This window comes from Scleropages formosus, chromosome 13 (assembly GCF_900964775.1).
Source record: "Scleropages formosus chromosome 13, fSclFor1.1, whole genome shotgun sequence".
Lineage (NCBI taxonomy): Eukaryota > Metazoa > Chordata > Actinopteri > Osteoglossiformes > Osteoglossidae > Scleropages > Scleropages formosus.
Window position 1 is genome coordinate 506723 of NC_041818.1, and position 12539 is coordinate 519261.

Sequence of the window (12539 nt, forward strand, 5' to 3'; positions counted from 1 at the left end):
TACTTCAGGATTATGGGGTTCGGGGCTCGCTGCTACGAGCTGTTCGTTCCCTGTATGACCGGAGCAGGAGCTTGATTCGCATTGCCGGCAGTAAGTCAGACCTGTTCCCGGCGCATGTTGGACTCCGCCAGGGCTGCCCTTTGTCACCGATTCTGTTCATTATCTTTATGGACAGAATTTCTAGGCGCAGCCAGTGAACGGAGGATGTCTGTTTTGGTGGCCGCAGGATCTCGTCTCTGCTTTTTGCGGATGATGTGGTCCTGTTGGCTTCATCAAATCAAGACTTGCAGCATGCACTGGGGAGGTTTGCAGCCGAGTGCGAAGCGGCGGGGATGAGAATCAGCACCTCCAAATCCGAGACCATGGTTCTCAGTCAGAAAAAGGTGGATTGCCCCCTCCAGGTTAGGGGGGGAGCCGCTCCCTCAAGTGGAGGAGTTTAAGTATCTTGGGGTCTTGTTCACAAGTGAAGGAAAAATGGAGCGGCAGGTTGATGGACGGATCGGTGCGGCGTCCGCAGTAATGCGGTCATTGTACCGGTCTGTTGTGGTGAAGAGGGAGCTGAGTCGTAAGGCGAAGCTCTCAATTTACCGGTCGATCTACGTTCCTACCCTCACCTATGGTCATGATCATGACCGAAAGAATGAGATCGCGGATACAAGCGGCAGAAATGAGTTTCCTCTGCAGAGTGGCTGGGCGCACCCTTAGGGACATGGTGAGGAGCTCAGTCACCCGGGAGGAGCTCGGAGTAGAGCTGCTGCTCCTCTGCATCGAGAGGAGCCAGTTGAGGTGGCTTGGGCATCTGTTCCGAATGCCTCCTGGACGCCTCCCTGGTTAGGTGTTCCGGGCATGTCCCACTGGGAGGAGGCCTCGGGGCAGACCCAGGACACATTGGAGAGACTATGTCTCCCGGCTGTCCTGGGAACGCCTTGGGGTTTCCCCAGGGGAACTGGAGGAGGTGTGCGGGGAGAGGGAAGTCTGGAGGACTCTGCTCGGACTGCTGCCCCCGCGACCCGGCCCCGGATAAAAGCGGAGGAAGATGGATGGATGGATGGAGGGTTTGACAGGTGAGGATAGACCAAGTTACTGTAGCAGTGCGAGCACCCAGGTCTCCGGTGGTGGCGAAGTCGCACGACTTGCTTACCGTAGAAGACTTTGATGGTCGACATGTTGGGCGCATGATCCCTTGTGGACAACTGTACCGGTGGCCTTCCTCAGTGGTCTTCCACAGGTAGACTCCCTCATCTTTGCACCCCGAGTCCTCGACAACGAGGCTGCCGCTACAGGTCACCAGCCGCTATTTAAACCGGGCTAATGCCTATCAGCTGAGATTCCTAATCGAAACTGAACCTACTCCAACAATGGCGACCAAAACAAACAACCAAACAGACGCGTTTAATCGATCCACGGAGTCACGCCCACTCCCGCTACGGGACACAGAAATGATTCGGAGAGCGTGAGCCCTAACAAACCTCTAAATACTATTTAATAAACAAATTAATTAAAGTGCCACACACCACTACACAGACACACAACCGATTGTGTCTGTCAGTCTGCACAGGTACTCAACAGCAATGTGCGTTGGGAAAAAGCGGTAGCAAAACAGCTACACTTACCTTAAACACCATGAACAGCAGCGATGGACCTCCAACGCAAAATATAATCCACAATATCTTCAGTCTGCATGTGAAGACTGAGACAAGTGGGGCATCTTTCACCTTGTTTGGTAAATCATTGCTGTTTAGGGCCATCTAGCCAAACTGTCTGCCATTTGTGGTTTTCAGAGGGACTGGAACCTGTAAGTGTTGCTGTCTTCTGAGTGAAGAGCATAATTCAATGTATGTGTTACAATAGGCTTAGTGAGTTAGGACCATATGAATGCCCTCGGTGCCTCAATGATTGTAAAACGTATTTTGGGATCACATCACATGTCACTGGTCCAAATGGACATCCATATGCAATCATCAGTGCCATGGAGGTGTGGTGGTGTAAATGCCGACAGGCCAGGTCCCTGTAGGAGTACTTGTGCCTTTTGGAGACCCAAATACATACTGTATAAATCTCTTAACATGAGATGTGTCCCCTACTTCCTTCACAGGGAGTGCTGTCCAACATCTCATCCATCACGGACCTGGGCGGGTTCGACCCTGTGTGGCTCTTCATTGTGGTCGGTGGGGTGATGTTCATTCTGGGTTTCGCCGGCTGCATTGGAGCCTTAAGGGAAAACACCGTCTTGCTGAAATTTGTACGTTTTGCTTATTTCATTTTATTTATACACAGCCACCTAGAAATGCCATTTGCAGTCTGCTTTTTTTACTGGCTTTTTTTTTTTTTTTTTACCGAAAGGGAAGAACAGAAAAAAGAAAAAAAAACACCTGCAATGTTAGATATAGTTAAGTTTTCCAGTTACAAGCAGTTTGAGTTTTGAGTTGTCAGAGTTCATTTACATTTCTTCACTTAGCAGACACTTTTCTCCAAAGTGCCTTCCAATGAACTCTACATAGTGTTATCAGCCCACACACCTTATTCACCAAGGTGACTTACACTGCTAGATGCACTGCTTACAATGGGTCACTCATCCATACATCAGTGGAACACACTCTTTCTGTCACTCACATGAACAGCTTGTCTTTGGACTGTGGGTGGAAACCGGAGTACCCGAAGGAAACCCATGCAGACATGGGGAGAACGTCCAAACTCCACACAGACTGAGCCGGGATCGAATCCATATCCTCTCATACCACCCAGGCGCTGTGGGACAGCAGTGCTACTCACTGTGCCTCTGTACCACCCAGTTCACTGGGCATTTGCCTGACAGGGCGATTCTGCTGAACGAATGAATCGGTCGTGTAAAGCCCAGTTGGCCTGTGGGCTCAATATTTAACAAAACTGGAGAAAAAAACGCAAATAAGTCGCTTCCTCATTGTGACCTCAAATGATGTACCGTTTCTTTGCCAGGAAAGTATTGATGGCAGGAGTGTTAAACATTACCCTTATTGCGGGAAGTGTCTGCAGTGAGTGCATCGCCGGTCAGACAAATATAATTTGTGTCGTTGCATGAATCCTAATGGAAACATCAATGCAGATTGATTAATTATTCAGCGCTGTACTTTGAGCATCATTTCCACTGGATTTAGTGAATTCTTCCTTTCATGTGCTTTAATACACACACACGCACAGTGTTGCGGGAACACACCGACTAGTTGTACACACATTTTCTGTACTCGTGGATAATAGCTGTAGTGAGATGTCTCACTGTCAAGTCTTAATGTGTTGCTTGAGTCAGTCCAAGGCTCACTGCAGTATGCATATGCATGTGTATGTATGTGTATTTGACACACCGTCTCTAATGCTGTCTCCCCTCTTTGGCTCCAGTTCTCTGTATTTCTAGGGCTCATCTTCTTCCTGGAGCTGACAGCAGGCATCCTGGCCTTCGTCTTCAAGGACTGGATCAAAGACCAGCTCAACTTCTTCATCAACAACAACGTGAAGGCATATCGGGATGACATCGACCTGCAGAACCTCATAGACTTTGCGCAAGAATACGTGAGTTCACATTGCAGATGGAGGAGCTTAGTGGCGGCGACGTCACGCTGTGTGTGCGGGAGATACACACATATACACCCGAAAAAGCTCTCATCCCCCCCAGTGTGGCTGTAAGGGCAGCTCACATAGTTCTTTATTCCAGTACAGGTGGTCCCTGATTTACGATGGTTACATCCCGCGAAACCCATCATAAGTCCCACAATTGTACCACATACCGCTTGACCGAGGAAAAAATCAAAATTTTAAGTACGGTTTCTACTGTATGTCTGCCCCCAGCTCACCATCGTAAAGTCGAAAAAATCTTAAGTCAAACCATTGTAAATCGGGGACCGCCTGTAATCTGAGGAATTCAATTAAATTGAAGACTTTGTCATTGTACTGCTGTGCAATACAACGAAATTATAATGGTATTCTCTGAGTTCTTTACACAACCAGATAAAACAGCATTTAAGTATAAAAACAGAAAATTAAACAAGATATTACAGTAGACCAGTAAGGCGGTAGGAGAAAACAATATAAAACACAAACACTTGAAGTATAAAAATATAAATTAAATAAGCAAAATATAATTGACCAGTGTGACAACGGGATAGACAAAGACAAATAAAAGACAGACTATACAGTGCGTGTGTAGTTGCATGTATTACATGTGTGTTGGGCGACACGGTGGCACAGTGAGTAGCGCTGCTGTCTCACAGCACCTGGGTGGTGCAAGATGATGTGGGTTCAATCCCCGCTCAGTCTGTGTGGAGTTTGTATGTTCTCCCCATGTCTGCGTGGGTTTCCTCCCACAGTCCAAAGACATGCTGTTTCGGTTCCCCCATAGTGTGTGAGTGACAGAGAGTGTGTCTGTGTTCCACTGATATATGGATGAGTGACCCATTGTAAGTAGTGTATCTAGCAGTGTAACTCATCTTGGTGAATAATGTGTGTGGGCTGATAACACTACATAGAGTTCATTGGAAGTCGTTTTGGAGAAAAGCGTCTGCTAAGTGAATAAATGTATTCCGGGGGTAAAAAACAGGCAGTGTTCAGCTGTTTCATAGCTCTGGGGAAAAAGCTGTATTTCATCCTTGTGCTGTGTGTGTGTGAATTGTCCTGAATTGCCTTGCAGAAGGGAGCAGTTTAAATAGGTGGTGTGCAGGGTAAGTGGAGTTGCTTTTAATTTTGGAGGCTCTGCTCTGACATCTAGACAGATAAATGTTGCTGCCTCCGGGTAGTTGTGTGCTGATGTTTTGAGCCTTCCTAATGACCCGTTCCAGAGCCTTTTGGTCTTCTTTTGTGCAGCTGGCGTACCATGCTGTAATACAGTATGTCAGCACACTCTCCACTGTACATTGGTAGAAATTCACAAGAAGATCCTGGGGCAGTTTCGCTGTCCTCAGTCTTCTCAAGAAATAGAATTGAAGACTTCATTGTCAATGAAATTATAGAGGCATTGTTGTGCCTTTCCAATGACAGTAGTATTATAGAGAAGTGTTCTATAATGTTCACCCCCAGGAATTTGAAATCAGGGACTCTCCACAGCCTTGCTATTTATGAGCACAGGACTAAAGTCAGTTTTCCTTTTCTTCCTGAAGTCCACCATAATCTCCTTTGTCTTCCTGGTGTTAAGAATAAGATTGTTGGCGGAGCACCAGGCTGTCAGGTTTCATACCTCGTCCTTGTATGCAGGTTCGTCGTTGTTTGTAATCAAACCAATGACTTGTATCATCTGCGAACTTCAACGGTTGGTCAGGAAGTCCAGAGTCCAGCTACAGATGGCTGTGCTTAACCCTAGGTTGTGGAGTTTGGACACTAGTACATTGGGGATGACCGTGTTAAAGGCCACGCTGAAGTCAACGAAGAGCGTTGTGACATACGTGTTCGGCCTATCCAGGTGCTCCAAGGCAGTGTGAAGGACAAGGCTCATTGCATCCTCTGTTGATCTGTTCGCCCGATAGGCAAACTGATACTGATCCAGAGTGGCAGTGATATTTTTAATATGTGACAGAATCAGCTTCTGGGAGCACTTAGATATCAAGGGTTAAGTGCAATCGGGCAATAGTCATTCAGGCAACTTGCATTTTGCTGTTTGGGAATGGGCACAATCGTTGTAGTTTTGAGGCAGGTGGGGACAACGGTGGTGGTCAAGAGAGATTAAAAATGGTGGTGAAAACCTCTGTCAGCTGCTTGGTACAAGCACACGGCCTGGGGCACCATCAGGACCAGCCGTTTTCCTCACCTTGACACTGCGCATAACCCTTCTGTCCTCAACGGCATCCAGTGTCGGCGGTTGATGTTGATCAGGTGGCAGTGCAGGATTAACTCTTTCCCTACTATAGTTGTCTTTGTCAAAGCGGGCAAAGTGCGAGTTGAGCTCCTCCACTATGGATTAATTACTATCTGTAGGAAAATTATCATTCCTTTTGTAGTCTGTGAGAGCTTGTATGCCTTGCCACATACATCGGGGTTGTTGTTATTAAAACTGTCCTTAATCCTGAGTTTAAGGTTGAGTTTTGCTCCATTAATGCCTCACCTTAGATCATCATCATCATCATTGGCATCCATCAGTCTAGAAAGACCATGGAATTGCGCCTTGGTTTTGTCCACTTCACGGTGGTTTGCATCGCCGGCCATGACTGTGAAGGCCCAAACGAGAATGACCTTAGATCATCCCTGGATAAACTATAGGCTGCTGTGTCACCTGCCCTGTAAGCAGCATCTCTTTGTTTTAGTAAACTCCTGGTCTCTGTGGTCATCCAGGGTTTCTGGTTAGGGAACAAATGGGTTTTCTTAACTGCAGTAATTAAGGTAGGACAGGGCACATGAGGTGTACTGCTCTAGACCTATGAAGAGTTTTTTTCAGCAAATACACTCCACTCTGTGCGCTCAAAACAGTCCTGTAGCTGTACAATTGCACCCTCAGGCCAAACTCTAACCATTTTCCTCGTTGGTTTAATCCCGTTAATGAGTGGCTTGTAAGCAGGCAACATTAACAAGGAAAGATGTTCAGACTGTCCTAGATGGGGGCAGGGCCTTGTATACATTATCAACATTTGTGTAAACATGGTCCAGTGTGTTCTTACCTCTGGTTGAGCATTTAACGTTCTGGTGGAATTTTGTGAACACTGACCTGAGGTTTGCCTGATTAAAATCCCCTGCTACCAGAAAGACTCCTTCCGGGTGTGAGTTCTGTTTACTTATAGTGGAGTGTAGTAGCTCTAGTGCTAGAGGAACACTGTAAGGAGCTCTTCACACACTTACTGATAACGCAGCATCTTTTTTGTGGAACTCGCTGTTCTCTCCTTTTTTGTTACAGCTGCCCAGGTCACACTTTTGCCTGCAGTGATCCAGTTACGGTGTTTGCTTCACTTTTACCTTGTTGGCTGCACCTTGAGCCACAGTGATGGCAGTGCTGTGGCCAGCAGGGGGTCCCCTTCTCACCATGTGCCCTCTGTATGCCAGTGGTTGTGCTGCGGCGCTCATGGGCCCAACGACTGGAACCAGAACATCTACTTCAACTGCACTGAGCTGAACCCCAGCAGGGAACGCTGCGGCGTGCCTTTCTCATGCTGCATCAAGGACCCTGCGGTACGGACCCGGGTGCAATGCGACGTAGTGCGGTTACCGCGCCCACTTGGGCTCATCCTTGGTCTACCTGTCTGCTGTGCAAACGGGTGTCTTCTGCTTCCGTTCACAGGAGGATGTGCTAAACACGCAGTGCGGCTACGACGTGCGTCTGCAGGGGGTGAGCGAGGGTCTCTGCTGCTCTGCTAGTCTCTTGTTTAGTGCTGCCTGGCACAAGGAGGCCAATCCTTCTGCATCTGTTGGCAGAACCACCTTTTTCCCTGGCCTCCTGTTTCGGCGGCGGGCTGCAGTGTGGGCACCGGTTGTTGGCTTCCTGTCCTCTCTCCACCAGTTTGATTTGTGCAGCCTGTTATTCCTCTTCACGTGTGTACATTCGTGCACATCATCCCAAGCAGCAGGGGTACCAGTGATTAAAGAGGACCTGGGTTTGAATCCTACCTCCTACCGGAGTACTTGGTACGGTAAAAGTGAACCTGCTGCATAAAGGGATCAGTCAATATCAGGTGCTTTGGAGCAAAATGTGAGCTAAATGATGAGGTGTGAGTGGAATCAACTGAATGCCTTTGTGTGTGTGTGTGTGTGTGTGTGTGTGTGTGTGTGTGTGTGTGTTTCCCAGGGTCTGAACCACACGGGGTGTTATACACTCTCAGCTGTGTTAGTGTCCTGCTCTTCTTCATGGCGGTGTCACAGTCATGCATCTTCCTGTCCCAACTACAGGAGCTGGACCAGCAGAGGTATATTTATACCAAGGGCTGTGTGGGACAGTTTGAAAAGTGGCTTCAGGACAATTTGATAGTGGTTGCTGGTGTGTTTGTCGGCATCGCACTGCTGCAGGTAAGAACAGAGATGAAACCTGCCGTGCACTCCATTTCCCCTTGGTGCTCTGAGAGCATGTTTGTAAAGAAAGAGCGCTATCTAGTGGTGTGTAAAAAGTCCGGGAAACATAACGTCAGTAATGTTACATTGCTTATTAGTGCTTGGTATGAGTGATGTTTTTTCTGAATATAAAATGTGAAATAGTCTTATTTTAAAATGTGCAGTGGCCCACCATGTCTCTGTTCGGTCATTTTCTCTCGAGCTGACGTGTATTGTAATGTAAGTGTAGCCTGTTTAAAGGATATGAAGAAAATGCCTCATTGGCTGTGTGTTATGAGACGAGTGCTCACATGTTATAGTCGTGCCTGTTGTGTTTTTTCAGATATTTGGCATCTGTTTGGCCCAGAACCTGGTGAGTGACATCAAAGCCGTCAAGGCCAACTGGTGACATCCCTGCAGTACAGGAACAGGGGGGCGGAGCACCATATCCACCTTCTCCTCACCATGGACCTGTGGACTTGGGCACGGAGTGGTGCTGGATTTGGGTTCAAGCTTTAGCTGAGGGATACCTATGCATTATAGCTCTTTTTTTGGATTAGGGGAGTGACCCACTGGTCTCTCTTCTTTTCTTGTCCTCATCGTCCAGTGGCTTTGTCTCCTGTGAGAAACAGCGCTGTGATGCAGATACCTCTTCCCTCCGTGGCTCTGCTGTGTTGTGCTGTTATTTCTTTACAGCTTACTGTGGTTTTTACCTCAGTGCCCTCACTGAGATTGCGTGCTGAACTCCTGACCTCTGTCCATCACCCAGGTGGCATCCAGCACCGGCTCGTCGCTCTTCACCCATGTGGTTTCGGTCCAACCCGTGTGTTCCACCAGGGTTTGCTGGTATTGCTCTGAACCCACGAGCGCGTGTTGCGCTCATCTAGTCCCATGTCAGTGGCTCCGAAGGAACCGTATGCTGGTGAAAGAACATGTCAGAGCAGTCGTGTGAGACTTGTCCTTGGAACCGTTCCAAGTGATGAAGCAGTGATCTTGATGCGTCGGTGATACGTGTCATGTGTACAGTCCTCCTGCATGCACCCTCAACTGCCCCCCTTTTCTGTTATCCCCTCCTCTCTGAGCTCAGTGCCTTGCAGCCGAGCAGGTGGAAACATTCCCTGGGGGAGCGACACTCCTGTGTTGTGTGTGGCACACGTATGACCTTGTACTGTGTCCACGTGTCCTTGTCCCCACCATTCTTCTGTGCTTCTGCTGCACCACGCTGTAATCCCCAAAAGAGCGCGTGGGCTGATCCATGTGTCACGCAGCTGGCACTCGTACCCTTTATACCTCAACAAAATTACAACTTCTTTCTTATTGTGAATAATGTGCAGTCCTTTATGACCTAAGGTGGTGTTTGGGGATCCCGCTGATGTCGTGTTTTCTACTCCAAGCCAAAGGAGCACATAAGGCCCACTTTGAGCAATGTCAGAACTCATATGTAGGCGGAACCCAAAATCACGCATGTGCCGCTCACGTGTTGGGTCTTTGCTGTTGCTTTAAGTGGAATGGGAGACCGGAATGAACTGGACTTTCACTGGTTCTCTTCTGGGCGAAATGAACATTGTATTGAATCTCAATGAAAACACGTGTGTGACATTCCATGTGAAACACCACATGGAAATGCAGAAACACACAAACACGCTCTCTACCTCATTTTAGGAGCACGGCTCTGTTGTAATTGATGTTACCTTTGTTTGTTCTCTGCTTGGCCTCAGAGGCCCCGTGTCATGTTCCCAGTATAGTAACATCACAATGTCTTGCCTCTTCATTTCTCTATGCAATGCAAAATGGGAATGAAATATGTACAGTAGTCAGATTGCCAAACTTTAGCCCCCTCGCTTCAGGATTCAAATGAAGGGCACTGATGGACAGGTCCGTAAAGCATGTTTCACATTCCTGTAGTCGTGGCTATGTTAGAATTGCTGCAGAAGAAGCTCATAATGCTTTGAGTTGGACACAGGACATTTGCAGTATACAGTAATATCATGAGCTATAATGTATTTTGCGTCTCTGCACAAATACATCACTCAAACCATGCCTGAAGAGTATGAACTCTTGAATAACTGTAATGTCATTCTAACATGCAGATTATGCAGGTTGTTTGTAGTTAAACTAAGGTTTATAGCAAGCAACACTAATTTAGGTCTGAATGTGACACCATAATTGCTGTTGTCATTAATTATAATCCCATTAATTATTCAGTTAGCTGTGGAGAAAGAACGCATTCATTAAATTAACAGATTTATCCTGTTTTTATTGTGTTAAGGTGTAATACTTTTCCCCAGCCGATAGGACACTTTTGTTATGGCTGTCGCGCAGGCAATGTGTGTCGTCTTCATTTCTTGCCTTCTTCCTTTGCAGCTTTTACACACCTAGAGGTTTCACACAGGTTTCCTTGTTCCTTCTTGCCATCTCACCTTGAATTTTGCATCTTCAGCCACTGAATCAGGTGTCTCACTTCAGTACATGTTTACACAATGCAAGTGTTAATTTGTGCTGGATTGGATTGTAATGAATTCATTTTTAAAGTTTCTTACTCATGTTTACTTTTGTATTCTGTTGGACACTTTTGTTTTCCACAAGTATATCGCTGTTACTCTTGAGGTGTTTGATGTTTTATTCAGCTTTCCTGTCTTTCTTGGGGGGGTCCAGCCAAAACATCCTTTTCAAAGCGTAAGTGCATCATTCTGATCACGTCTTATGTGATGTCTACAGCAATGGGAAAATGTCAGTTAGGAATGAACCATTGCTCATATTGTTTAATTAAAAGCTAATTTTGTAAAATGTTTCTCAAGACTACATTTCTGTAGAAAAAATGAAAATGGCTTTGATTGTTAGTGTAACAGAGTATATAGTATCTGTCTTACAAATATGCTCCTTTTTTCATAATGAATAAAATGTTTTATGATAATGGTGTTGCTTTTGAACCATCTCCTATCCGATATAGAATGTTGTCTGTGCCCTATTTTGTTAATCTCCTGTTGTTGATCTTCTAATGTCTCATGTTTCTTAGCACATTGCATACCGTAGTAAGAGTTCTATTCTGTTAATGTTCACTGTTTAACACTTCAGTAGCAACTACAAATGACTGGTTTCCTGTGCGTGTCTACCTTTTCTGTCACAAGAGGGAACTATTTGCAGTCAGGCTCCTCATCACATGTACAGATAGCTGTATTTACTGCGGTGCAATACTGCTTGTTGCACCTCAACTGGTGCCTTCAGAGCAGCTGCACTGTCACCAGCCAGGAGCTACTCCTCATTGATGTTTCACCCCTCAATCCCAGAACAGCTCCTGGTAGCCTAGCAGTGATACGGAGCTTGCTGCAGGATCCATCCCCTGCAGGAGTTGTCCGTTCTCCGCAGCAAACATCTCCCTTTCGCTGCTCACAGAGTCCTCCAGCTTCTCTCACGAACCCTGTGTTCGCCAGATTTTTCCTTTATTACCCAGAACCAGAAGCTTCCCTTGTCTGTCTCCTCTGTCATCCTTCCCTGCATTTATCCACAAGCCCTGAGTATTTCTGCCTCTTCCTCTGGTTGGATGCCTCCAAGCCCTGGGATGGTTAGCTTGATCAGTATGACCATTCCAACTGTTGGAGACCATACCACCATGTTTGCTTTGAGGAATTACTGTTGTTTCAGTGGGAAATCACAGATGTTACATTTACTCATTTAGCTGGTGCTGTTCTCTAAAGTAACTTACAGTTTTAACCTACTTAGAATTATTCACCCATTTTTACAGCTGGGGAGCTAGTGGAGCAATTTAGGGTAAGTACCTTGCTTAATGATATTACAGCTGGAGGTGGGTCCAAAGGCAGCAGCTCTAACCACTGCCCTACCTGCTGTCCAGATATCGATTGACATCTTGGCTTAACGTTACTTTAATATTAAGGAAACTTTGGTTTCTTTTTCTTTGATTCCTGTCTGGTTTTCTTCAGGATCTCTCAGCCTCTGCAGGACTTGGAACCACCTGTACCAGCTTTGTGGTGGTGGTGGAATCTGGCAGCTAGGCAGGATTTGCAATAGTCTCGTATTTGGGGCATCGCAGAGGGGACACCTCTTTGGAGCCGTACCACTGGCACAGGTTGCTGGTGCATGGGAAATTGTTTAGTAGTCTTAATTAGTCTGCACTGTGGTGTATCGTCTACATTTCAGATCAGTGTATGAATCTGTTGATCACACTCTCTGAGATGTCCAGCAGGCTTATTGCTGTTGCCTAACCACCTTGATTTCATACTGATCCTCCTTAATTCTTGTAACTTCTAAGACCAACATTTCTCTTCTTTACAGATGCTGAAGAGCATAGTTTGGGTTCTGACTACTATCTGAAGCCAGTTCCTCCTGACTACCTTTTCATGCCTTAGTCAGATGATGGCCCACTTACTTCTTCCTCTGCTTTCCGCTTGTGACCCATTTGAGCTCAGGCATTACTACACCGCATGGACTAGTCTGTTGACTTCCACAGCTCCAACATCAGACTTCCCTTTTCCTGCTCATAGCCCAAGATGATGGATCAAGGGTAGCTGAAGAGTATCTCTCCCAAAAAGCCTGTGTTGGAAAAGCATTGAGGC

General features: G+C 46.6%; 1 protein-coding gene across 5 annotated transcripts in view; it reads left to right on the top strand.

Moving 5' to 3' along the window:
• tspan17 (tetraspanin 17) overlaps positions 1-11684 on the top strand; it is a 31835-nt gene extending 20151 nt beyond the window's left edge. For 2 of the 5 annotated variants that reach the window (XM_018745208.2, XM_018745209.2), the window contains 6 exons: positions 2096-2242; positions 3373-3543; positions 6991-7116; positions 7226-7273; positions 7831-7947; positions 8312-11684. In XM_018745208.2, the coding sequence (XP_018600724.1) occupies positions 2096-2242; positions 3373-3543; positions 6991-7116; positions 7226-7273; positions 7831-7947; positions 8312-8377 (675 nt within the window). In that variant the 3' untranslated portion in view covers positions 8378-11684. Of the gene's footprint in view, positions 1-2095; positions 2243-3372; positions 3544-6990; positions 7117-7225; positions 7274-7359; positions 7784-7830; positions 7948-8311 lie in introns of those variants that run through there. The other 3 variants (XR_001965811.1, XR_001965810.1, XM_018745211.2) reach the window with 3 other exon arrangements.
• The last annotated feature ends 855 nt before the right edge of the window (positions 11685-12539 follow it).